Source organism: Rhamphochromis sp. 'chilingali', assembly GCF_963969265.1.
Source record: "Rhamphochromis sp. 'chilingali' genome assembly, chromosome: 4".
Classification (NCBI taxonomy): Eukaryota; Metazoa; Chordata; class Actinopteri; order Cichliformes; family Cichlidae; genus Rhamphochromis; species Rhamphochromis sp. 'chilingali'.
In genome coordinates, this window is record NC_137948.1 from 1,576,813 (window position 1) to 1,602,116 (window position 25,304).

The window sequence follows — 25,304 nt, forward strand, 5'->3', positions numbered from 1 at the left end:
CAGTTACTGTCCCTCCACACATACGACTCGGTTCTGCTTCTATGTCCCAGCTTTGTTTACTTTTTCTCACCAAGGCTTCTAGACTTCTGATTGGCCAACATTTCTGCACGGTTAGGAATCTAGCGCCACCTGCTGCTTTGGCATGTTCATAGCGGCGTTTTCCTTCATTTCTCCCTTTATGTGTGGACGGGATTATTTTTTAAAACGAAAACGGAAAATCTCCGTTTTTTTTTTTTTTTTTTTTTTTTTTTTTTTTTTAATGACATCAGAAACAGCAGTATGCGACATTACGTGATGGCAGAGCTTCAGTTCATCCTTTGTCTTTTTTTTTTTTTTTTTTTTTTTTTTTAATAAATAGGACAGGGGGAATGAATGAGAGAAAGAAAGAAAACCAAAGGGGAGAAGAGACGGTGAGAAGGGGGGGGAAGAGAGAGAAAAAAAAAAAAAAGAACTCCTGGGTCACCTGTATGGAGAAAAAAAAAAAACAAACAAACAAAAACAAACAGAGGAGACAGCAAACAACAAAGAGCAACATAATAATAGAGAAAACAAAGCACCATCACAATAAACTAGCTAGTCATAGATATCAATAGTTACTAAATAATAAACAATATTGTGCAGCACGCAAGATAGACAGCGCACAGTGTGCTTTGAGGCAGCAGCCAAGAAAGCTTTAGTCCGCGTCTGTGAATACCCATGTGTGCATACCTGTGTGGATCAGCATGCTTGCATTCCAAAGGTTTCTCCATGTAATGATCTGCTAGGGAGTGTGGGGGGGCCACAGCCCCGTCCTCCAGGGTGTGAAGCGGGTATGGAGGAGATCAAAACTCCAGACATCCAGAGGCCCCCAGAACACAAGAGACCATGGAAGACCAACAGAGGGGCAGCCGCGCCACTGTTCCAGTAAGAGCTGAGGAGAGTCCCAGATGAGGGCTCGCCCAGCAGCCGCGGAGCAGAAGCCAGGGGGAGTTGCAGTGACGCGCCCGTGAGCTCCGCCGGCCCCCAGCTGCGCCTGAGTGACCGAGCCCCAGGCCGAGAGGCCGGGGGCACCCCACCTCCAAAGGGGCCCGAGCGAGCCCCAGGCCCCAGGCCCCGACAAGCGGCCGCCAAGGAGTGAGCCGGTGTGTACCCGGACGCCCACCCCCAGACACAAAGAACCACCAACACACCGACACCTGAGGGAGTCCGCCACCGGCAGGGGAAGTGGTGGTGGGTGGAGATAGGCCTCCAAACCTTGGAGGGCCTGAGGTGTCCCCAGAGAGGTGGTGCCTGATACCCAACCTGACATATAGACACAGACATACAGGCACACACAGACACAAACATCCATTCCCACCCTCATGCTCTCATATGCACTCACTCCACACTCAACCAACGTGGAGACAGACATAAAGAGACGCTGTACACACAATCACACTCCCCAAGCGTACTCTACAAACCGGGTCTAGGTACCCTTGCCCCTGGAGGGGGGAATTGCACCCAGACCCAGGTGGTGTTACCCTTTTCCCTGCGGTGGGGAGAGGCAGACCATCCCGACTCCGCAGCAGCAGGGAGGCCCCACACCCCAGACCGCAGTCGGACGGCCAACTCCTCCTACTAGCCCTCCCGCTCCAGCAGGCCGCAGAGAATGGGGGTGGGAGAAGACTCCAAACCTCCCTCCACCCGCTCATTGTAGTGTTGATGCATATGTGTTCTAAGGTGCAATTAAAACCCAGGAGGGCATGGAGCTACCTGCCAGAGAGCAGCAGGTAAGCGCATAGTCCCTCCTGCTAGCCCTCAATGACTAAGTGTATTTAAAATTGAGAGGTGGGCAACGACGTCAGGGGTGAGGTGTACACCCTGATGGTGATTTGGACTCCGTGATTGTGCCCACCCCCAAGATCCTATATGTATGTGTAATGAGAGTGTGAATAATGTGAATGTCTAAGTTGTGGGATAAAATTGAGGCAGAGGCAGCCAGAAGGGGACAGGGGGGGGGTAGCCTCCTCTGCACCCTGGTGACATACCCCCACTCCAAGGCCCTGCATGTGTGGGTGGTTGTGGAGGAGCGGGAAGAGGGAGGCAGCTGGAGATGGGGAGGGAAGGAAGGGAGGGGCAGGTAACCCCTCCCTGGGGCCAGCTCCCCCGCTGACCCCAGTAGGCACTCCCACCCTCCGCGACCCGCCAGGGAAGGGGGGCCCAGGCCCATCAGACCGGGGCCCAGTGCAGTAGCGCCCCCCGGCTCCACAGAGCCCTGGACAGTCCACCCAACCCCACCACAGAGAAAACTGCACCCACCCCACCATCCACACATCTTCCAGACTACATAAGACGGTAAACGCCCAGGCTGAGATCTTCCTCCACCTCTCCTGTATCTCCCCCTCCTGCAGAGAGTTCCTGAAGAGAAGAAAGCTCCTGCAAGATGTGACCATCCCCCCCCCACCAGTTGAAGAGCCCCCCAGGCGGCTCGACGCACCGGCGGCACCCTGCTCCAGGGCCGGGCCCCCATGCACCCACCCGCCCACAACCCCGGCAACACACCAACCAGGACCCAAGCCCCCGAGGCCCGGCCCGGGCCCCAGCCCAGAGACGGAGCGCCCCCAGAACCTCACGCCCATCCCGGACCCACCCAGGGGCAGCCAGGTTGCCAGGTCAGTAACCCACGTCCGTCAGCACAGACCCTCCCCTAGCCCCGCTGCACGCAGCCGCGAGGAAACAGTCACCTGAGAGCCAACAGAGCCCCCAACCGGACGTGACCGCTACCCCGGGTTGAGCTCCCCAAGAAGAAGAAATCTCCGTTTTCAAAAATACCCGTGTACGTGTGGACGTAGCCTCGGTCTCTGACTGGAAGCGCTAATTCGTCATTCGGCTTTTGTCAGACTAAAGTAACTGTTAAAACTGTTTGAAAAGCTCAGCTATACAACAAGGAGAGATTGAGAATTTCCTTTTAGTTCTCAGTTTATTTGATATTGACAAAAGTTAGTCAGTTTTGTCTGTTCTTCTGTAAAACAAACTAAGATTTATTTTTAGAATTAATATTTTGTTTCTAAGTGGAATTGACAGTTTAGTCTGTTTCATTTGTTCTATTTTGAAACTTAAACGCTTTAGCGGCTGCCTTTTGTGTAGTTTTCAATATTTGCCTTTATTTATCTGAAAAAGTCTCATGTTCCTTAAGTACATCTACCCTGTTGAACTTATTATGGGAAATAAATATTTAAATAAAAACAAGCTGCTGATTATTTCACATTTTACTTGTGAGCAACGGCACATTTAAATCTTACAAATATAGTTATTTGGCTGATATCGTGATAGATATCGTTATCGCCTGAAATGAAAAAAACATATCGTGATATGAAAAAATCTTATATCGCCCAGCTCTACGGCCAAGCATTACATACCACATAAGGATCTTGAAAAGCTTATTCATGCCTTTGCGACCTCTAGATTAGATTACTGTAATTCCCTTTACTTTGGTCTCCATGCTGCTCTTCTTCATAGATTACAGCTTGTCCAAAATGCCGCAGCACGCCTTTTGACTGGAACCAGAAGGTTTGCCTCTATCACCCCTGTCCTTGCTGATTTGCACTGGCTCCTCATCAAATACCGCATCGAATTTAAAATATTGCTGCTTACCTTCAAAATTATAGACGATACAGCACCTAGCTATCTTGTCGTACTTCTTAGACCATACACCCCTGGGAGAGCCCTCAGATCATCTGACCAATTACTCTTGGTTCAGCGTAGATCTCGGCTTAAGACCAGAGGTGACCGTGCATTTGCCCTGGTTGCACCTAACCTGTGGAACAACTTTCCCATTGCTATTTGCGCGTCTGACTCCATCCAGTTATTTAAATCACATTTAAAAACTCACTTATTTAACCTTGCTTTCCCAGTTAGTTAACGCCTGTATTTTGTACTCAATTCCAATCTTTCTATATATCTTTGTCTACTTAAAACCTGTGTGTTTTTAGCAAGTTTGATTTGATATTTACTTTTATTCTTGTGTAATCAGTGCCATTGACCTGTTAGCATATTCAGTACTTTGTTAATGGTCTTAAATTTTAATGTTTTAATCTGCTGTTTTATTGTGAAGCACTTTGGTATACCGTTGGTTTTTAAATGTGCTATATAAATAAAGTTGTATTGTATTGTAAAGCCTGGCCACCAGACCTCAGCTAAAAGCTCACAAAACCATTTACAAACAGCTAAAACTGCAAAAAAGCAGGAAAACTGATTCTGTGAAAAGATGTAAACACAAAGTACGATTCCCTCACTCGTCCGACAGCATGTAGAAAAAACAATGTCTCTGCCAAAAGCACAGGTTACAAAACTGCAAGTTTCATCATGTCAAAGAAGACCAAAACACGTTTCAGGTTTGAGAAACATTAACATGAATCCTGTCTTACTTCCAAAAATCCACTGTGATAAAACCACATTTCCCACAAACTTCCACCTCCCAGTGTGCTTCAAGAACAGTTTCCAGTTAAATCTCTATTTTCTTTATTTTCTTGTTTATGCACAGATGCATTACACACCAGTCTACTGTTGTGTACAGTGTGGCTGTCCGCGTTTGAATTGTTTTGTTTTGCAAAAATGACTAACAAAAAAAAGCCTAATTTCTGCTATTTAATACGTAAGGATTTTTAGTTTTTACAGATGGTGCCAAATTGCAAATCACACTCTGCTGAATCACCTGCTAATTATCTTCACAGTATTCATTCACTCTGTCTTTAGGGACTTGCTTAGCTTGTAACATTCCCTCTGACACCAGCAGCGCTTTGGTTTACTCCTGGCTGCAGGCCTGTAGAGCTCTCACTTTGGGAAGCTGCCGGTGTTCATTAAACTCAGTATCGGTAACCAGCTTTAAGTGGGAATAAAACCAAAAACTCTGCGTGTTTGCCTCTGATGACTTGGACATGCAAACAGCAGGAAGTGTTAGGATGTGGGACAGGTGTAACATGCGAGAGCACATCAAAAGTCTCTTTCATGCCTACATCTGATACCAAGCTCATCTTCTAACCTTCATATTTTAACACTTGTGAATGTAGCACGACATGGTTATCTCAGGTCATGATTCTCAGTTTTAACCACCACCAATGCCATTTTTTATTTCTTAATTAATTTCTTTATTTAAAAAAAAAATACTTGTTGTAACAATAAAGTTTAGTGGTGTCGCTTTCTTAGACAGCTACAGCTAATTTTTAAAGTAAGACAGCGTGGCTGTCGTCTGTGAGTCTCTTCAACTCCTGTTTTTAGAAAGAAAAGCAGACTTTTTCAATTTTGCACTTTTAACTTGAACTAATCTGTTGAACACAGTAACTCTGATCAGCTGCACTCACCTGTATTTGAGTTCGTTGATGTTCTCCAGACTGCAGCTCTGCTGTTTCTCACTAACTTTTACTTTCGTTTCAGGAATGTGATGTTGAATCTTTGTTGTTCCGCCTCTTCCTGTAGATTTTCTTCTTTTGGCTTCATGTAGGTTATTCGAATGAAATGTGTTTTGCTGCCCCCTCAGGTGCTTTGAAGAATTACAAATCCTCACATAAATTCTGGTACTTTGCAAACACAGATGGTCCAAGTAAAGTATTATGCATATGTGCATATTATGCTTATTGTTTATTTGTATAGCACAGTTGAAGCAGTCCCTTGTCAGGTTCTCACTTTAGTGTTTCTTTGGCTGTTATGTGTGCAGTCTTGTTCCCTTCTACCTTACCATGATCCACAGAAACGCCCCCATCCAGGATCCTCCATCGTTTTCAGTCTTATACACCAGAGCCAGCAGCTCCAACATCAGGTCTTTCTAGTGGCATTTCCCTTATTTCTACCAACAAAGCTGGGACTGGAGCTTGTAACAGTCACAGTGGTATAGTGTCTCTTTAAGACAACCCAAGTCGAGGGTTAATGTTGTCATTGGCAGGGCAGCGGTCCCCAACCTATTTTGCGCCACGGACCGGTTTATGCCCGACAATATTTTCACGGACCGGCCTTTAAGGTGTCGCGGATAAATACAACAAAATAAAACTAGTACCAGTACCGAAAAAAAAGAAGATTTATTCATGACACACGTGAAAAGACCCAGGAAAACCGAGTTAACGATCAAAACAATAACAAAATAACGCTGAAAACCGATAAAAACCCTGAAAACCATACATTTCACACCCGAGCCTCAACTCTGGCGGCCCGGTACCAAATGACTCACGGACCGGTACCGGTCCGAGGCCCGGGGGTTGGGGACCGCTGGTCTAGAGTGCGACCAAATTTTTCAATGGTGCGACTAAAAAAAATCTTTGGTGGGGACCAACTGTTCGAGTAACAAAAAAAAAATCTGCAACCTTCCCTGTGGTCAACAACAGACACATTTTGCCCCTATCGTGGACTAAACCAATCAGAGATAGTAAGGGGCGGGACCTCTCTGATTGGCCGTGGTCCAGTTGAAAGTGCAGGTGGAAGTGGGAGGTGAGTAGCTTGAATAAAGCGATATCGATTCATTAAATCCTGAATCGACTTTTAAATAACTGTGTTTTGCCAGAAACGCCAGATTCTCAGATTAAAGCTCACAAAACCATTTCAACAACAACCAAACAGCAGATGAGAGCAGGTACACAGACTCCACACAAAGACGTAAACACAGACCGACGCATCAGAATCAGCTTTGTCTTTCTCGGCTTTCTCACCCGCCGGCCCGCAGACGGACACGCTGTCGGAGCTCAGCGATCCTGATGCGTCCGGTCCGCGCTGTGATTACGTCTTTTTGCGCTGATTCTGAGCTGCAGGTTTTGTCTCTCTACCAAAATTCACCGAGCCAGCAGCAAAAGAAGCAGCAAACTGCGCTTCACATTTGATCAATGTCGTCATGAATTTTGCTGTTTTGCTTCCACGACTATTAAAATCACACTTCATGCACAGCTAGCTCTCTCTCTCTCTCTCTCTCTGTGTACTTCAAGAACAGTTTCCCATCTCAAATCTGTTTTCTGCATTATTCATTCGCTTATTACCCACCATCAATTTTAAATCATGCTTTTATTTGTTTTTGTTTCTAATGTCTCTGTAAAGCACTTTGAATCACCTTGTTGTTGAATTGTGCTATACAAATAAACTTGCCTTGCCTTACCAGTCGTTCACAGCGCTGTCGGCTGCTGTCTTTTTCTTTTTTCCTTTCTTTCACTTAAATGACCTCGGACAAGAAAGCCTAATTTCTGCTGTTCAATACTGAAGAAATTTAAACTTTTTAAAATTATGCAAAATTACAGAACATTGTAGAATATTTTTAAGATTATCTGCTATAAAAAGCCAGGCCAGGAAAATCTCCTTCATGTTTTTCTGTGTTTTATTCTCAGTTACTTTGACACAAAGGCCTCTGCTGTGATGCTCACAATTCCGATGAAGTCTCACATGTATCAGTGCTGATAAATGATCAGAACAGGTCGTCAGAGGAGGCCAAGATGATGATTAAGTTTAACGTTTTCTACAATATTGACAAAGCACTTTAAGCACAAGATTGTTAGTTAATAATTTAGAAATGAATATTGTCTGTATGGACTGCAGTTTCCCCCCAGAAAATGTGCACATGTAAAACTGTGGTGTTAAGTGATGCGGTTGAAAAATTTGAGTGTGCCTAACTTTTGTGCCCATGGCAAAAGGTTAGTCTAGAGCCCCGGTCATCCGTATGCACCACTGCCCTCTCTGTGGTTGTGGGGACATGTGCTTGCACGCTAGTGCATGAGGAGGGACGGATTTTATGTTTTACTTCTCCAGACACCTTTTTTTGCAACGTTATGGGTTGTACGAACACTGTGCGCTATGTTTGTTAAGCTGCAGCCGTTCAACCAGGCTTATATGTTTGACGAAGAGAAGGTGCATTAAAGAACACGCTGTGGAATTCCCAAAGCCAGTGTGAGTGTGTATTCTTTTGATTATCCTGCTAAGTGTTTTTGCCGCCTCCTCTCAACCACTAAACACAACCCGACGTTACAAGCTGTACACAGGCCCCACAGCATGAACTCTGGGCTTTAGCCTGAGTTACATCAAGTGTTTTTAGATTAGACTGGGCTGTTCTGACCTAATCAATGCCCTGTATATCAGTACTGTAATGACCATCAACATATGCAATTCCTGATAAGGAAGCTGACACATCCCATGCTGATTTACAACATTATGCTCAAGAAAATAAACATAAAAATTTAAATTCATTCACCCTCTTAATTGCTTGTCTGGCACCCAGGATATTTATCTATTTTATGGAGATTTGTTGGTGTCAAAAAACTAGACTCTAAAGGATGAAATATAATCAATCTTGATGACATCCAGCAATGATATGTCATTAGTGAAGAATAAGATGATTTGGTCAGCTGGTGGTTGTGGCAAGCCCGGATAGTCCTACCACAGTGGACCCTGATTATACACGAGTATGCATGTATACTGGTACGTTAAACTGGACACATTATAAATGATTAAGATTAACATTAGCTGTCTCATTATTGCCCTTTTAGTGCACGTGTTGTTAATTTCTTTAACATCAAAGCAGCGTTAAAACATTTTGCACATTTACTATTAGACATCTTGCATTACATAGTAAAATTCTCAGATGTTCTGGTCATCCTGGCTTCACATCTCTCCCCTGTCTTACAGGTGGTGGGGTTTGGTCTTTGGCTCAGCTGCAGGCATGGTGCAGTAGGTTCAGGGGCACTGCCAGGGGAGGTGGGCGGACACAGCTGAGTGTGCAAACTATGTAGACAAATTCACTGTGTTAGTAAAGACACGTAAACACAACATCATGGCCGTCTGTATGTGCTGGGTCTCTGTAACCAGGATGAGTGTTAAACTGGCACCAAAGGAGGACCGACCCTTCACTTTTGCTCCGTGGCTTCGTGGTTGCAGCGGTGAGACAGTTGCAGCTGGGTCTGCTGGATTCAATACTGATGGAGCAGTTTGTGGAGGGGCTTTGGGATGGGGTGGCATAATGGGTAAGCTGTCTCCAGCCAGCAAACCTGGAGGTGGCAGTCACACTGACCAAGGACCATCTGGCAGTGTGACCGGAGGGCCCAGCACCTTCAGCCAGTTTGGATAGCCAGTTCCAGCCCTGAAGAGGAAGCTTCTCAGCTCCCTCCTGACCTTCTCAGCTCCCTCCCATTTCTTTCTCCTCTCTCTCCCAGGATTCCAGCAGCTATGGATGCTCCACCCGACCCACCGGGGGTTGCACAGATGCCGGGGCAGGAGTGTTGAACGTGTGGGCGACTGGTGCATTTTGACTGGGAGTGTCCACTGATGGAGGCTGGACAGATGTTCTTTGTTGCCAATCTCCCAACACTTTCCCCTGGTCCAGGAGAGATATACAATGTTCCAGTAAGGTGCCAAGGGAGTACATACCAGGCTATAGTGGACTTGGGCTGCCCGCAGACCCTGACCCACCAAAACCATTGTTGGAGTCTGATTGGTTAGGTGCATGCATGGGGACATATACAAAAATCCCTTAGTGCTGCTAGAAATGATACACAAGGGCCAAATGCACAGAGGAAAGGATGTGGTTAGCTCCGGCTTAATGCATCCATTAATTCTGGAGACAGATTGGTGGGGGTTTAATGACCTGTTTGGCAGCATGTGGGGATGCGTTCATGACCTATAGGAGCATGTCGCATCTCTGCTACACTCAGCGGTGACGCGAGGTCGTACGATGCCAACTCTGTGGAGGAGGAGATTGCAGGGCCTTCTTGGGAGACCCCTCTGCCTCCAGTAACTCACTCCACGATTGCTCCAGATTTCCCAATAGAGCAATCGTGCCTTTACCCAAGTGATGAAAATTAGTGGTTACATGGTGTGCCCGAATACAGCGCTGACCTATCTGCATTTTGCCTTGATTAGAGACAGTCTGCATCTAATGCGATGTGACACTCGCACAGAAGAAGTACACACTTGTTGTTGGTGCTACCAGCCGCAGTGAAATGCTTTTCTGGGTGGCTATAACCCCATAGTGGGGCTAATGGGCTGTAACGCGGTCATACCACGCTCATAGAGCACCATTTTGAAACATGCCCATGCATGACGGTGCGTTCACGGCCCTATTGGTTACCTGAATGACACTAACTGTGTGCTGTAGCCCAATAATTCTGGTGCAGAAAGATGGGTCTATATGGTTCTGTGCTTACTACCACAAGGTGAATGAGGTCTTACAGTTTGATGCTTATCCCATGCCCCGAGTCGACAAGCTCCTGGACCGATTAGGCACTGCTCGCTTTTTCATGACACTGGATTTAACCAAGGGCTACTGGCAGATGTCCTTGTCTGCAGAGTCTAAGGAAAAAACCGGCTTCTCCACTCCGTACGGCTTTTTCCAATTCATCACACTTCCTTTCGGCTTGTTCAGAGCTCTCTCCAGCCCTTTTCCACTTTCCAGCTCTTCATAGACCGTGTGCTGTGTCTGCACGCTTTGTGTGTGATCATGTAATCGTCCACAGTGACACCTGTACAGAGCAATATGAGTGGCTGGGGTCAATGAGTCCCAGGTGGGACTCACAGCCAACCTCTAGAAGTGTGCAACTGGTCGAAGGGAGGTTCAGTATCTGGGATACCACTTGGGAGGTGGGCCAAATGCGCCCTTAGATAGATACGACGGCAGCCATCGTGTCCTGCCCATGTCCCAAGACCAAACAAGAACTGAGGTGGTTGTTGGGGCTGGCTTGTTATTACCGCAGGTTCTTCCCAAATTTCGTGGAATTGACCAGCTCCTTCACCGACCTCATCTGACAGGGAGCAACCTGGGCTTGGATAAGTGGAGGAAAACTAATGGATGGATGAATGTATTGTGTTTGACTTGATCTGTACAATTTATTATATATACAATGAACAAAATCATCATCCCCAATGTAAGCGGTGTATTAGTTTTCTTAGATCCCTCTGTGTGCCCTTCAAGGAAAAGGACCTGAACACATACAAGGTATCATACAAGGAAACCAGCCATCGAGGGAGCACAAGCACAGACAAACTGCAGGACCAGCACTAGTTGTATAAACATTTCTGTTTCTCCACCTAAAGCAGCTTCTACCTCTTCCCTTTCCTGAATATCGAGTTTACTTGATTCAGAAATGTCACCAAAGCTCTCCCCACAGTCCCCTCATATGATGGTGGACGGACTCTGACCTCTGTCCAGTCCTTGGTGCATAGAGCAGCTTTCAGGGAGGAGAAGCTTTGGAGGAGGTGGAGGTGGTCTTCAGAGTGTGAAAGAAAGAAAGAAAGAAAGATGAAGGAAAAGAAGAACAGAGGGGAAGAGGCCATTCATAACCTCGCTCCTTCTTACCTTTCTGACCTGTTAACCACCACTTGTTCTGCCCGTTCACTTCGTTCTTCTTCTTCTATCCAGCTTACTGTACCTTCCTTCCGCCTCACCACCATGGGAAGCAGAGCTTTCAGCTGCTCTGCTCCCAGGCTGTGGAACTCTCTGCCCCCTGAAATAAGAAATATTGGTTCTCTCCCCCAGTTTAAATCCCAACTCAAAACTCATCTGTTCAAATCTGCATATTCACTGTGAATCCACTGTTTGTTCATTTTATCTTGTGCTTGTATTTTATTGTTCTTATTCTGCCATTGTTTTACTAAGTGTTTTATCCTATTGTAAAGTGTCCTTGGGTGACTTGAAAGGCGCTCATAAATAAAATTTATTATTATTATTATTATTAAAAAGAAGAAAAATCTCCCGAGTCACCTGTTGAGAGGAAAAAGAAGAGAAAACAACCAAAAAAACAGAGCAACATAAAAGAAATAGCAGCAAAGCATTAATCTAGCTAAGTGTAAATAACAGTAAATATTAACTATTGAATGTTGTTGTGCAGCACGCAGGACCGATAGCGCACAATGTGCTTATACGCACTGCAGTGGTTTGTATCATATCTATCTAATAGACTCCAGTTTGTGCATGTAAATGGAGAGTCCTCTTCACACACTGAGGTTAATTATGGAGTTCCACAGGGTTCAGTGCTAGGACCAATTCTGTTTACATTATACATGCTTCCCTTAGGCAGCATCATTAGAAGACATAGCATACATTTACACTGCTATGCAGATGACACCCAGCTCTATCTGTCCATGAAGCCAGATAACACACACCAATGAGTTAAACTGCAGGAATGTCTTAAAGACATAAAGACCTGGATGGCCGCTAACTTTCTGCTTCTTCATTCAGATCAAACTGAGGTTATTGTACTCGGCCCTGAAAATCTTAGAAATATGGTATCTAAGCAGATTCTTACTCTGGATGGCATTACCTTGGCCTCCAGTAACGCTGTGAGGAACCTTGGAGTCATTTTTGACCAGGACATGTCCTTCAATGCACATATTAAACAAATATGTAAGACTGCTTTCTTCCATTTGTGCAACATCTCTAAAGTTAGAAATATCCTGTCTCAGAGTGACGCTGAAAAACTAGTTCATGCATTTATTACTTCCAGGCTGGACGACTGTAATTCATTATTATCAGGAAGTCCTAAAAACTCACTGAAAAGCCTTCAGCTGATCCAAAATGCTGCAGCAAGAGTCCTGACAGGGACTAGAAAGAGAGCAGATTTCTCCTGTTTTGGCTTCCTGTTAAATCCAGAATTCAAAATCCTGCTCCTCACATACAAGGTCTTAAATAATCAGGCCCCATCTTATCTTAATGACCTTGTAGTACCATATCACCCTATTAGAGCACTTCGCTCTCGCTCTGCAGGCCTACTTGTTGTTCCTAGAGTATTTAAAAGTAGAATGGGAGGCAGAGCCTTCAGCCTTTCTCACTCACTAGGTGTTAATAGACCTCTCTGCATTAATCACACTTTTTATTGCTTGCTCATAGGGGGTCATTGATTGTTGGGTTTTTCTCTGTATGTGTTATTGTAGGGTCGACCTTACAATATAAAGCACCTTGAGGCGACTGTTTGTGTGATTTGGCGCTGTATAAATAAAATTGTGAGATTTCATCAGAGATGTAAAAATTGCAGCTGATGTTACTGTGTCAAAGTTACCGAGGCTGGAACACAGAAACATTAAATAGATTTTTTCCTCACCTAATTTATTTATTTTTTCCAGCATAAAAACCTTTTAAAAATATGCTTTAGTTCAGATTTTAATCCAGAAATTCAGTAATGAACATATAAAGATCACCTGTGCAAAGATTTCTGTTTCTAAAGTGAAAAAGTAAAAAAATTATAGCACTTTTAATAAATGTTTAGGTGCTTCCAGCCCGGCCCAATTTTGGCACACATTGGACACCATATGTAAGTAGTAGGCGAGGGCTGGTTCTTTTAGGTTCAGCTAACAAGATGGTGTATCGGTCAGAATACAGGAAGGAGGACAAGAGGCTGTCACAGTCAGCTAGTTTATTGTCACCTCAATGCTCAGTGTTGCCAGCAGTTTGTAGTAACATATGTTGCCATTAGACTAAATATATGTCACACCAGCAGTGGTTCAATAATAATAATAATGGATTGGATTTATATAGCGCTTTTCTAGGCAACCAAAGCGCTTTACAATACCACTATTCATTCTCTCTCGCATTCACACACTGGTGGAGGCAGCTTCAACTAATATAAACTCAAACAATATCTAATACGATAAACCTACACATGCATGCATGCATATACATGTCCATGACATAATATATAATAACTCAAATTATGCAAATATTACATAACTTGGTTCAAACACACAGAGAACACCACATGAAAATGCGCTGCTACAACTCAGTAGAAAGTAATTCAAGCTGCAGCAAATCTCGAGATTGCAAATAAACATATTTAAGGTAAGTTAGTTTTCAAGTTGCTATACATCAATACAACCATTACATCCCAAATTGTAATAATATGTATGCATTAAGTCCGTAGTAACTACATAAATTGGAAAAAGGTGCAATAAACTAAATAAAAAAAAGAATTGAAAATCGTTTGTGAGTGAAAGAGACAGACATGTACAGACTGAACTGTTCAACAGTCAGTGTTTCTCTAACAGGACGACCCTCTTTACACTCAGCACAGACACACTGAGGCACCACTTTCTAACCAAAACCCAGGATAAAGAGTATCAGTGAATGTGGTGTTGAAGGTGTGGAGGTGGATCAGAGTGTCAGAGACTCTGTAGAAGGACAGAGTGCCAGCAGGACAGTCCACATACACTGCTACTCTGTTAGAGACGGAGGAGGAGGCGGAGGAGGAGGAGATGGATGCTCGATTGTTATTGTGACAGACAGCATCAGGACCATCTTTAATGCAGTCCAGACTCCAGGACTGATCGTTGTATCCAAAAACACAGTTGTACGTCTCTCCTTTCCTTCTGATTCTTCTGTAACTCACTGATATATCAACCAGTCCTCCCCATTCGACCTCCCAGTAACAGCGACCAGTCAGACCATTTGTGCACAGCAGCTGGGGACGAACATCGAATCTGTCTGGATGATCAGGATACGACTGAACCTCCTCCACATGTGTCACCTTCCTGTTGTTGTCGGACAGTTGGAGCTTTGTGTTCACTGTGTTTGTGTCGATTGTGAGTTGACAGGAATCTGATGGAGAGAACAAAAACAATCCAGCTGCAGTTATTGATCCATCATCTGTTCATTGATTGAACAGATGATGGATCAGAGATGTGAATGTGTGCTGCTTTGTTTTCATGAATCCCATTAAAAACACACTTACACTTCCTCAGACCTGGTGTCAACCATTGTTCTCCAGCAGGCTCCACCCTGAAAGGAGGAGGGGGGTCAGTGCAGCACAGTCAGCATGCACACATGGACATTACATGGCTCTCATACACAGACTGATAGTGTTAGGATGGAAAATGATTAAATAAAGCTGCTTTTGCTTGATGGTTTATACACCTTCCTATTGTGCTCATACAAATGTGGCACTCCATGTAATAAGGGCCAAACGCATTAATTCAGCAATATTCTTAAATTGAATTATTAAGACTGACATGTAGAGCTTGCAAACATGCTTACACATCAATTGTGGAGTTAGAGTCACGGGGATATTTTTTCTGGGCTTAGAAAGTCCGAACACAATGTCCCAGATTTAGATAATCAATAGAAAATAAGAGCTAAGAATTGCTGGATAATATTAGTGCAACAAGGTTAGGCTACGGAGGTGTTTTTCCTTTTTTTCAGGAAAGGAGCAGATGGTAGGACAAGGTCAGACATGGACGGAGTGGAGAAGACCCGCAGGGGAGACGGTAGGAGCACCACATCGCGGTATAAAACTGTATTGCATGCTTACAGGGCCATCCTATTTGTGAAGCAGACCGCGTGTTCACATTGAGGTCCAGCACGCAATAACTTGCAACTTCAACTGCTGAAGCCAATAAAATCTTTCCAAAGATAGTCGTTCTTCTTCCTTAAGAAAGAAAAATGAACACAACAAAGTGGCGACCCTGACGGAGTTTTTCAACTGGTTTCGGTTCAGCTCACAGAAAGCCTTCAAAATAAAGGTAAGCAGAGCCTGTTGTTTATATCGAAATCTGGATACCAAAGTAGAGGACGTACGCCCTGACGGCACCGTGAATTTTACTTTATGGCCAAATTCTTCCAGATCTTTGATATAAAGGCTGATTTGTTTTGGTATTGCCCAGTGCCTGGTCAGTGTCTTGCTCAATGGTCAGGTTGGGACTGCCAGTAAGAGTTATAAGACAAAAGGTACATCAGTCCAAAAATTGGAATAGACGGTCCATATTAGACAAAATTCTCAGCACATATAAATCAACAGGGATACAGAAAGGAGTTCCAGATGAATAAAAATTCATTCAAAGCCTTCTGTTGATCGTTTTCATTTCTTTTACCTTTTTATTTACCTTTAACCTTTTGTATTGTTTATATTGTCTGTTTTGTTACTTAGTGTTCTTCTTGATGCATTTCTCAATCATCCAGGTAAGTAAATCTCCAAAAGTTGATTCTGTTCATCTGGACGTAGCGTTTTGTGGGAGAAACGTTTCGTCATCATCCAGGTGACGTCTTCAGTCTCAGCTGACTGCAGGTTTCAACCTTATAAACAGTAAATTTGCATAATGACTGAAACCAGCCCACTGAAGGAACAATGGGCTGGGAGGTCAGTATCATAATTATGCAAATTCTCATCCCCATTGATCAACAACCACTGATCAAGGGCCATTGATTAAATGGGCCTTGTCCATGAGTACCATTCACAGAGAGTTTGGATACTTAGCGTTCTGTTTATTTTTACCTTCATGTTCAGCTCTTTGTGACGGCCTGTCTACAAAAAGCGCTTAATAAGTACACGTTACTTACTTATAAATTGGCAAACCCAACAGTTAACGGGTTTGAGTCTATAGTACTTTGCATAACACCCAATAAGGATTTTAGCTGTATTAATTATGTTCATTACAATGTGCAGAAATGGGCTAACCTGACCAGGAATGCAATAGCTGGACTGTCAGAAAAGTTGATGTCAACGTCAGTTATGACAGTCCAGATCAGGATAGCTTTAGTTATGCTTTTGGCAAAAAATTGGACACATTGGGTGTGTCCAATGCCTGGGTCGGCTTGTTGTATGTATATTTCAAATTATACAGCTCTGGACGGGTCAGTTACCAGGGCACCGGAAGGATTATGGAAACTGTCACATGAGATGAAAGAATTTTCTGGGATTGATGTTGTCAGATCTCATGTTTGAGGACTCTTATAAACAGATTGATAACAACGGCAGTAAAGGACGAACACGTGCCACCAAACTATCAGATGCCATTGCTGGTTGGGGTCGGGTGAGGAGGACTCAGGACTGAGTCGAGAGATAAGTTGGAGCCCCAGATGTTGAGAAGTAGAAGGGCTAAATATGTATTGCTCATTTGGTGCTTAGGCTTTTATTATCAAAAGAAACACTGAATCCTTTTAGAAGATAAAATGTCTGTTTGTTTGATGCGTCTGTCTGTAAGACCCAGTAACTACGTGAAGAAGGCCGACAGCTGATTTAGCACTGACTCGACCAGAAGACTGCTCTCCAGTTAAGGCTGAAAGGTTGAGTATCACACTGGATGGGAAGCTGTGGGATAGCAGGCTGAACGAAACACATGTTCCTTTGATTCACACGTAGAATATATGTGAAAGGGAGAGAATCAGAGAACTCTATCATTCCCTGAGGAAATTAAAATTCATCCTCCTCTATCAGACATTCTCTCCATACCTGAGAGTGTCCAGTCTCCAGTCTGGATCCTTAAGTCCAGCCGACAGCAGCTTCATTCCCGAGTCTCCTGGATGATTGTAACTCAGGTCCAGCTCTCTCAGATGGGAGGGGTTGCAGCTCAGAGCTGAGGCCAGAGACGTACAGCCTTCCTCTGTGATCAGACAGCCTGACAGACTGCAGACAGAACAACGTGTGAACACTTTTTTGTTGTTGCTGTGTTGTTGTTTTTTTCTTTTGTTTGAGCTTGAATGCCACGCACCCATTCCACGCATTCAGGTAATGTTAGCTTTATTTATAGCAGCAGCAATTGAGAACACATAATGAGATATAATTAGTTGGATTTTTTTGCCCATTGTTAATCAGCGGTGCCAGCTTTGTCTTTCACAGTGATAAGGCCATGAGGGTTCTGCACAGTATCTTTGCTGTTCCTAGGACTGCAATCTTCTGGACGCAGATCTCAGACGTCATTCCTGGGATCTGCTGGAGCCACTCGCCCAGTTTGGAGGTCACTGCCCTCGCTGCTCCAGTTACCAAGAGAACCACTGTTTCCTTCACCCTCGACATCTTTTTGAGCTCATCTCACAGCCCGTCGTATTTTTCAGGTTTCTCATATTACTATCACTCAGCTACATCTATCACTATGGCTGTCTTCATCTGCTTTTTCTATCGCCTCCTTTAGCCAACTGATGATCTCACCAGTGGGGAAGGGCATAGGTATTGATTGTCCAGATCTTGTTCTTCCCATTCGGCTGACTGCTCAGAACTTGTGGTTGCAGCTTTCCTGGAAGCCACATTTGCCTGTGGGATTCCCAGGTACTTGTAACTATTCTCAATGTCTCAAGGTCTTTTTTGCATTTCCTGCAGTTTTTCCTTAATCTATCATTCATAGCAATGAAAGGGAATTAGTATATCACAAGCACAAAATAGCCCTAAATTCTCTAAATGGACGGTGAATGAATTCACTTTTTAAACATGCAAAAATATGAAATATGAAAAAAGTCTACAGTACCCAGAGTCTAACACTATGCAAAAGGTTAAACAAAAATAATTTGACAATTATATGATTGGTAGGTGTTTAAATATTAATACAATTTAATGTTTTATGGCTGATTCCTGACCTGAGAAATTCCAGTTTACAATGTGGATTTTTCAGTCCTGCAGAGAAAAGCCTCACTCCTGAATCCCACAGGTCATTGTTACTCAGGTCCAGCTCTCGGAGACTAGAGGACTGGAAGTTGAGAGCAGACAGAACTTCACAGCTTCTCCCTGAAAGGTTACAGCCACTCAATCTGAAAAGCAAGATTTGTGATAAGATTAAATTACTGTAAATGCTGAACCTAGACAACCCAATTCATGGTTAAGAAAAGAATCTAAAATTTGAGTTAAAACAAATTTAATAAAACATTTTACATTTTCTTGGTGAAAACACAAATCAACCTCTGTCTAAATATACCTGTTGGCATAAACAGAAGGCACTATTGGTCACTTTCTTGGCCCAAACAAATCTCTTCTAAGGGACACTTAAGTGTTGCACCTCCACCAGATGCTTTTGGTCAGTAAGCTTCTGGTATGATCACACTTATTGGAAAGTTCATAGCAGAAATGAAAAAGGAGATAACAGACTACACTGAAGGCGAGTTATAAACTGAGCTATGATTAGCTAACTAAAGTATGTGTAATTGATATAAAGAACAAAACTCCTGTCCTTGAAGACAACATTGTGAGTGAAAAACACGAGGCTAGCAAATCTCGGAGACGAGGCTGAAGGATCAGATCTAGAATGCATGCAGAAAGTATTCACAGCAGTTCAGTTTTCTCCAAGTTGTCATGTTAGAGCCTCATTCCAAAATGAATCACACCAATCATGCCTTGCTGGCTTAAAAGGCTGTGCTGTTAGTCATTAGATTGTTGTTGTTGGTATGTGTTGGGCTGTTAAATAAAGCAGCATGCTGAAAAGCATGAAACTGTGGTTGGGTCTGCCGTGTGATGTTTACAGTGGCGCCAAAACCCAGGAGGGGGCGTGGCAGACCCAAGACCGGGCCAGCCAGGGAAGGAGCTGGCCCAAAAAGTGGCCGAGCTGGCAGGCAGCGGTGTCGCGCCACCCGTGGGAAGAACTAGAAAACTGATCCGATTCCCGGATGCAGCGAATCATGAGTCTAGCAGCTCAGATTAGTTCCTGGCCGCCACCCCCGCCACCCCCACCTATGACCCTCAACTGCACAGCGCCTGTTCTGGCCTCCAGGGTGAAACCAGCCAGGATGCAGCCTGTCAGCGCACCCATCACCCACTCCTTGGGTGGGAGCGGCTGTTGGCCGGCAGGGGCCTGCACCCGTCATGGTCCCGGAGGAGGGCCGCAGAGCGACAGGTGTGTCTTCACGGACCGGCCAGAGGCAGCGCGAGGGGCCTCTCCAGCCAGAGGTGGAGGTCGAGGAGGGGCTGCGAAGGGCATCTAAAGCAGGTGGTGGAGGTCGAAGCGTGCAAGGGTCGTGCTACTCCTGAGGTCACCGTGCTGGCCGGTCTAGCGGTGTCCTGAGGTCAGCACGCCAAGTGGTCCTGCATGCCGGCCACCTGCCAAGCCACGTGGGAGCCTCTGCTTACATCTGCAATTGCCACATGGGTGGCCCCCGTCACCAGCGCCACGGATACGTGGGTAGCCACCTGAACTCACACTTCCCTATCGCTGAGCCGCTGTAGGGGAGATGGACTCACCTGTACGGCATATGCAATCCCGGCTCACGCTGCAAGCTGTGGAGCTGCAGCTGACTGTGTGTGTACAGCAACCGGGAAAAAGTGTTAAATACAGCAGGATGCAAACTGTGAAACTGTGGTTGGTTCTGCCGTGTGCTGTTTACAACCCATAGTGACAAAGTAAAAAAAAAAGTCTGCTTGAAAATTTTTCAGAAACTTATTTAAAATGAAACAACCAAAAAATAAATAAATAAAACGTATAAGCAAGTATAAGCAAGTATTCACAACCATGCCACTCAAAATTAAGCTCAGGTGTATCCCGTTTCCACTGATCATTTGTTAGATATTTCTACAAGTTGAATAGAGTCCACCAGTTGACTGGCTGTGATTTTTAAAGGCACAGGCTTGTTTATATACGGTCCCATTTTTGAGAGAGCATTTCAGAGCAAATAGAGAGGTGACCAAAGATCTGATGTGAACTCTTTGGCCAGAATGCCAAATGTCGTGTCTAAAGGAAACCAGCTAAAGGTCATCACCTGGCCAATACCATCTCTACAGGTGAACAAGTGGTGGCATCAGGATGCTGTGGGGAAGGTTTATGGCAGCAGGAACCAGGAGACTAGTCAGGGAAAGATGAATGCAGCAATTTAAAGACATGTCTTTGATAATCGAGAGGCTCGAGAGGACCTTTAAAAGCTGAATTATTTTGAATATTTCACAAATTCAAAAAGGAATGACCACATATTTACTTACAGAGCTCTGTTGGAGGCTTTGACCACTGGTAGCAGTCTCAGAAGAGCCTCCTCTGAAGCAGAGTATTTATTCAGGTCAAACACATCCAGATCTTTTTCTGATGACAGTAAGATGAAGACCAGAGCTGACCACTGAGCAGGAGACAGTTTATCTGTGGAGAGACTTCCTGAACTCAAGGACTGCTGGATCTCCTCCACTAGAGAACGATCATTTAATTCATTCAGACAGTGGAACAGATTGATGCTTTTCTCTGCAGACAGATTCTCACTTAGCATCTTCTTGATGTACTGGATCATTTCCTGATTGGTCTGTGAGCTACTTCCTGTCTGTGTCAGCAGGCCTCGTAGGAGGGTCTGATTGGTCTGCAGTGAAAGACCCAGGAGGAAGCGGAGGAACAAGTCCAGATGTCCATTTGGACTCTGTAAGGCCTTGTTCACAGCAGTTTGGTAGAAGTTTTTCTCTGTAGATTCTCTTGTGTCAGAGTTCTTGGAGGTTGTTTGTTGTTCTTCCAGCAGATTGAGTCCAGAGTTGATGAAGGTCAGATGGACATGAAGAGCAGCCAGAAACTCCTGAACACTCAGATGGATGAAGCAGAACACCTTGTCCTGGTACAGTCCGCTCTCCTCTTTAAAGATCTGTGTGAACACTCCTGAGTACACTGAGGCTGCTCTGATATCGATGCCACACTCTGTCAGGTCTGATTCATAGAAGATCAGGTTTCCTTTCTGCAGCTGATCAAAAGCCAGTTTTCCCAGAGACTCAATCATCTTCCTGCTCTCTGGACTCCAGTGTGGATCTGTCTCAGCTCCTCCATCATACTTGACCTTCTTCACTTTGGCCTGAACCACCAGGAAGCGGATGTACATCTCAGTCAGGGTGTTGGGCAGCTCTCCTCCCTCTCTGGTTTCCAGCACATCCTCCAGAACTGTAGCAGTGATCCAGCAGAAGACTGGGATGTGGCACATGATGTGGAGGCTTCGTGAAGTCTTGATGTGGGAGATGATCCTGCTGGACTGCTTCTTATCTCCAATTCTCTTCCTGAAGTACTTATTCTTCTGTGGGTCAGTGAACCCTCTGACCTCTGTCACCATGTCAACAAACCCAGGAGGGATCTGATTGGCTGCTGCAGGTCGTGTGGTTATCCAGAGGCGAGCAGAGGGAAGCAGTTTCCCCCTGATGAGGTTTATCAGCAGCACATCCACTGAGGTGGACTCTGTAACATCAGTTAGGATTGTAGTTTTGTGAAAGTCCAGAGGAAGGCGACACTCATCCAGACCATCAAAGATGAACACAACCTGGACGTCTTCAAAGCTGCAGATTCCTGCTTCTTTGGTTTCAGTAAAGAAGTGATGAACAAGTCCCACCAAGCTGAACTTCTCCTCTTTCAGCACATTCAGCTCTCTGAAAGTGAATGGAAACATGAACTGGAAGTCCTGGTTGGCTTTGCCTTCAGCCCAGTCCAGGGTGAACTTCTGTGTCAGGACAGTTTTCCCAATGCCAGCCACTCCCTTTGTCAGCACAGTTCTGATTGGCTCATCTCTTCCAGGTGGGAGTTTAAAGATGTCTTCTTGTCTGATGGTTGTTTCTGGTCTGTCTGGTTTCCTGGATGCTGTTTCCATCTGTCTGACCTCATGTTCATCATTGACCTCTGCAGTCCCTCCCTCTGTGATGTGGAGCTCTGTGTAGATCTGATTCAGAAGGGTCGGGTTTCCTGCTTTAGCGATGCCCTCAAACACATGCTGGAACTTCTTCTTCAGTGCAGACTTGAAATGATGTTGAAAACCTTCAGTGGGAATTTCTAAAAAACAAATTAATTAAATCTCAGTCAAGAATTTATTAAGTACACATGCATGTTGTCCATCTGCAAGATATTAGTTAATTTAGCATTCATTAACCAGCTCTAATCTTTATCTGTTTCTTACTGCGCAGCAGACGGTCAGCCAGCTCCTCCTCATTCAGTCTCCTCAAGAAGTCCACTGTGATCTTCACAAATGCCTCTCTGCTTCTGCTCTTCTCATCATCCTCCCTCTGACTCTCTAAGCATTCTGGGTAATCTGGACTCAGAAGCTTCAGGATCTTCTTCAGCTCGTTCTTCACAAACGTGATGATGTTGTCCTCCAGCAGCTGGAACAGAATACTTTATGAATGAGCCAATCAGACTGAAATCATCAGATCCATTTTGGACACACTGACACCCCGCTGGTCTACAAAGAGCAGCATGGAGATGACTGTGAACAGAATAGATGTAGAAGTAGTTGTTGTACATGTACAGACCATAAATATGGAGTCCAGCTGTGTTTGATGGGCAGTCTGACCACGTTGAACCTCTGAGCTCTCCTGGTCCACTCTGTGGAGGAATTATCATCAATTCAGCCAGTGATATTTTGACAAAGACATTTATTTAGATGACTGCTCTTAGTCGTATATGGCTATGATTTCAGCTGATCGTACTAAAAATCAACAGCTCAGCTTAGTTTCTTTTTACTTTAAGTTTCCCAACTAAAAGCCAACATCAGCTGCTAACAAATTCTCTTTGGATGACAGTTGTAAAGAAAACATAATGAAATAGTTAAATAACAATCAATCGTCTAAGATATGATTAATTCCTCTCTCAGCTCAACGACCATCCGGTCGTTAAGTCTGATGTCACTAGCCGTGTCTGGGTCTAAACTCCGCTGCAGGTCCATATATCAAACGATCACTGTGGCATTACTGAGAGTTGAAAAACTGTCTAAAGTCTTTCATCTTTAATAAAATGATCAGCGTTCTGCTCTACCAGGTGTAACAATTGAGTTTAACATCCAGGCATCCATGAAAACGGAATTTATGACATTTAACGAAGTTAGAAGTTAGCAGGAAGTTAGCTCGCTAGCTTCTATCTAAATACAATATAGCATTTCCTGACTGCGGGGTTTTGGAAACAAATTCAAATGTACAGCTCTGTTATCACTTCCAGCATAAATGAAGACAGAAAATTAAACAGCAGTGACGTTTGTAGGGTTACTGAAGTTGGGCTAGCTGCTATTTAATGATGTGCTACGTGACCGCTAGCGACACAGCTATGTTAGCATAATATAAACAAGCTAACTTTTTTTCCACTCAATAAAAGTTAACGTGAGTGTTCTCGGTGGTCAGGAACAAATGTAATCGCATGGCAGGATGCTGTAAAAGGACCAAACTTCAGCCAGAAGAACAACTGAGATAATCCATCCACAATACGAGGTTAGTCGTTCATATACTGCTGCATGGGCTGGGCTGTAGTTACATCCTAAGGTTTTAAAAACTGAGCTTAAATAAATGATTAGCGGAAATAAAAGCCGAGGGAGGTCAACAGTGATCACTGACTGTTTTAGGAGCTTTTTGAGATCAAATAGAAGAAAATACAAAACATTAAACATGTTAACAACACAAAAGCCATATTAAACGCAGACTACTTTAGACCCGGAAGTAGGATTCATCACGTCATCACTTAACGACCGGATACTTGAAGTAGATAATTATGTCTCTCAAACTTCACCATTTTTTGGATCATCGTGTTGGACACGAGTACAGAGCTGCTAACTGTCTCTGACTCATCTGTGTCCTGGTAAACAACCACATTCATATCCAAGAGGTTGAAATCTCACAGTTTTGTCATAAACAAACCACAGAGAGGTTCCTGTACTAACGTTAACAATATGGTTTGGATCAGACGATGGGATGAATCGTTCAAACCCTGAGTCAGGATGCTCAGGTGTCATTTGGTAGCAGAACGTTTGTGCTATACAGAACCAGTATGTGCAATGGTTTGGGCCTCCTGCTTTATTTCGTTTTAAAATGGGTCAGTCAGTTACAGTGTTGGAAGGTTTCTTGTAATTAAAACAATAAACTTTGTTTTTAAATGAATGAGATGCTCTATAGTTTTTAGTTTCTCAATGTTTTGTCGATATATCCATGAGATCTTCAACTAACACCTCCAGCAGACCTTCAAGAGAGGTTCGTTAAATCAGCTCTCAAAGAGTTGATGTTACTAGCTGCTCACCTCTCTGCAGCAGACACCTGCTGGACTTTAAAATCAATGGGCTGACGTCTAGACCGGTCACTCTTGAAGGACACACAACTGGGTCCAGCTTCAAGTCCAGCTGGACTCCCATGGGTCCTGTTAGGGAGGAAACATTTTTTTTAATTTGCAGCTACAGAAGCTGATGAAGATTAGGATACCTTCATCATCCTAAAGACAAACTGGATTGCAGGCTGAGCATGAGCAGAAGGAAACTCCAAACTAGTGTTGGCAGTGAGCATGCTGGTTTTGGTCAGTTTAGCCACGAGGCTAAAGTCAAACTACCCACTGCTAGCATTTGTTTCTATAACAGTTCAGGATCCAGATGTCTGATGTCTAAATTTCCACAACTTCTTAAAATAAATAGTTAAAAACAGCCAATTCTGTCAAAATGTGGCTTCAAACCAGATAAAAATGACAGTTACAGCTGAGCCTGTGTGTCCTTTGAGACATTTTAGATCATTTTAAAAACCACGAAGCAAAAAGATCATCATCACTTACATCAGACAACAAACTGACAACACAGAGTTCATGTTACTAACAGCTCACCTCTCTGCAGCAGACACAGGCAGGTCTTCTATGGGAGGGCTTTTAGACTTGTCATGCTCTCTGGGTGGAGGTCCAGGTGGGTTCCTGTGAATAATGATGGAGCAGAGATGTGAGTGCTGAGCTGTGACATGGAGTCATGGACAGTTAGA

General features: G+C 44.2%; 1 protein-coding gene and 1 long non-coding RNA gene across 7 annotated transcripts in view; both read right to left on the reverse strand.

Annotated features, from left to right (window-relative positions):
* Nucleotides 1–322: 322 nt before the first annotated feature.
* On the reverse strand, nucleotides 323–7,093 carry LOC308396182. The gene is made up of 2 exons (XR_013971524.1): nucleotides 709–7,093; nucleotides 323–463 (listed from the first exon to the last, which is right to left on the reverse strand). It is a non-coding gene; the product is annotated as an uncharacterized lncRNA (long non-coding RNA).
* Nucleotides 7,094–13,313: 6,220 nt separating this feature from the next.
* LOC308396152 (NLR family CARD domain-containing protein 3-like) overlaps nucleotides 13,314–25,304 on the reverse strand; it is a 29,846-nt gene continuing 17,855 nt past the window's right edge. For all 6 annotated transcript variants that reach the window (XM_080881269.1, XM_080881268.1, XM_080881267.1 and 3 more), the window contains 9 exons: nucleotides 25,156–25,239; nucleotides 24,589–24,705; nucleotides 22,842–22,914; nucleotides 22,490–22,691; nucleotides 20,568–22,365; nucleotides 18,245–18,415; nucleotides 17,127–17,300; nucleotides 14,634–14,680; nucleotides 13,314–14,500 (listed from right to left, as the gene is read on the reverse strand). In XM_080881269.1, coding sequence (XP_080737395.1) covers nucleotides 13,968–14,500; nucleotides 14,634–14,680; nucleotides 17,127–17,300; nucleotides 18,245–18,415; nucleotides 20,568–22,365; nucleotides 22,490–22,691; nucleotides 22,842–22,914; nucleotides 24,589–24,705; nucleotides 25,156–25,239 — 3,199 coding nt within the window. In that variant the 3' untranslated portion in view covers nucleotides 13,314–13,967. The remainder of the gene's footprint in view (nucleotides 14,501–14,633; nucleotides 14,681–17,126; nucleotides 17,301–18,244; nucleotides 18,416–20,567; nucleotides 22,366–22,489; nucleotides 22,692–22,841; nucleotides 22,915–24,588; nucleotides 24,706–25,155; nucleotides 25,240–25,304) is intronic.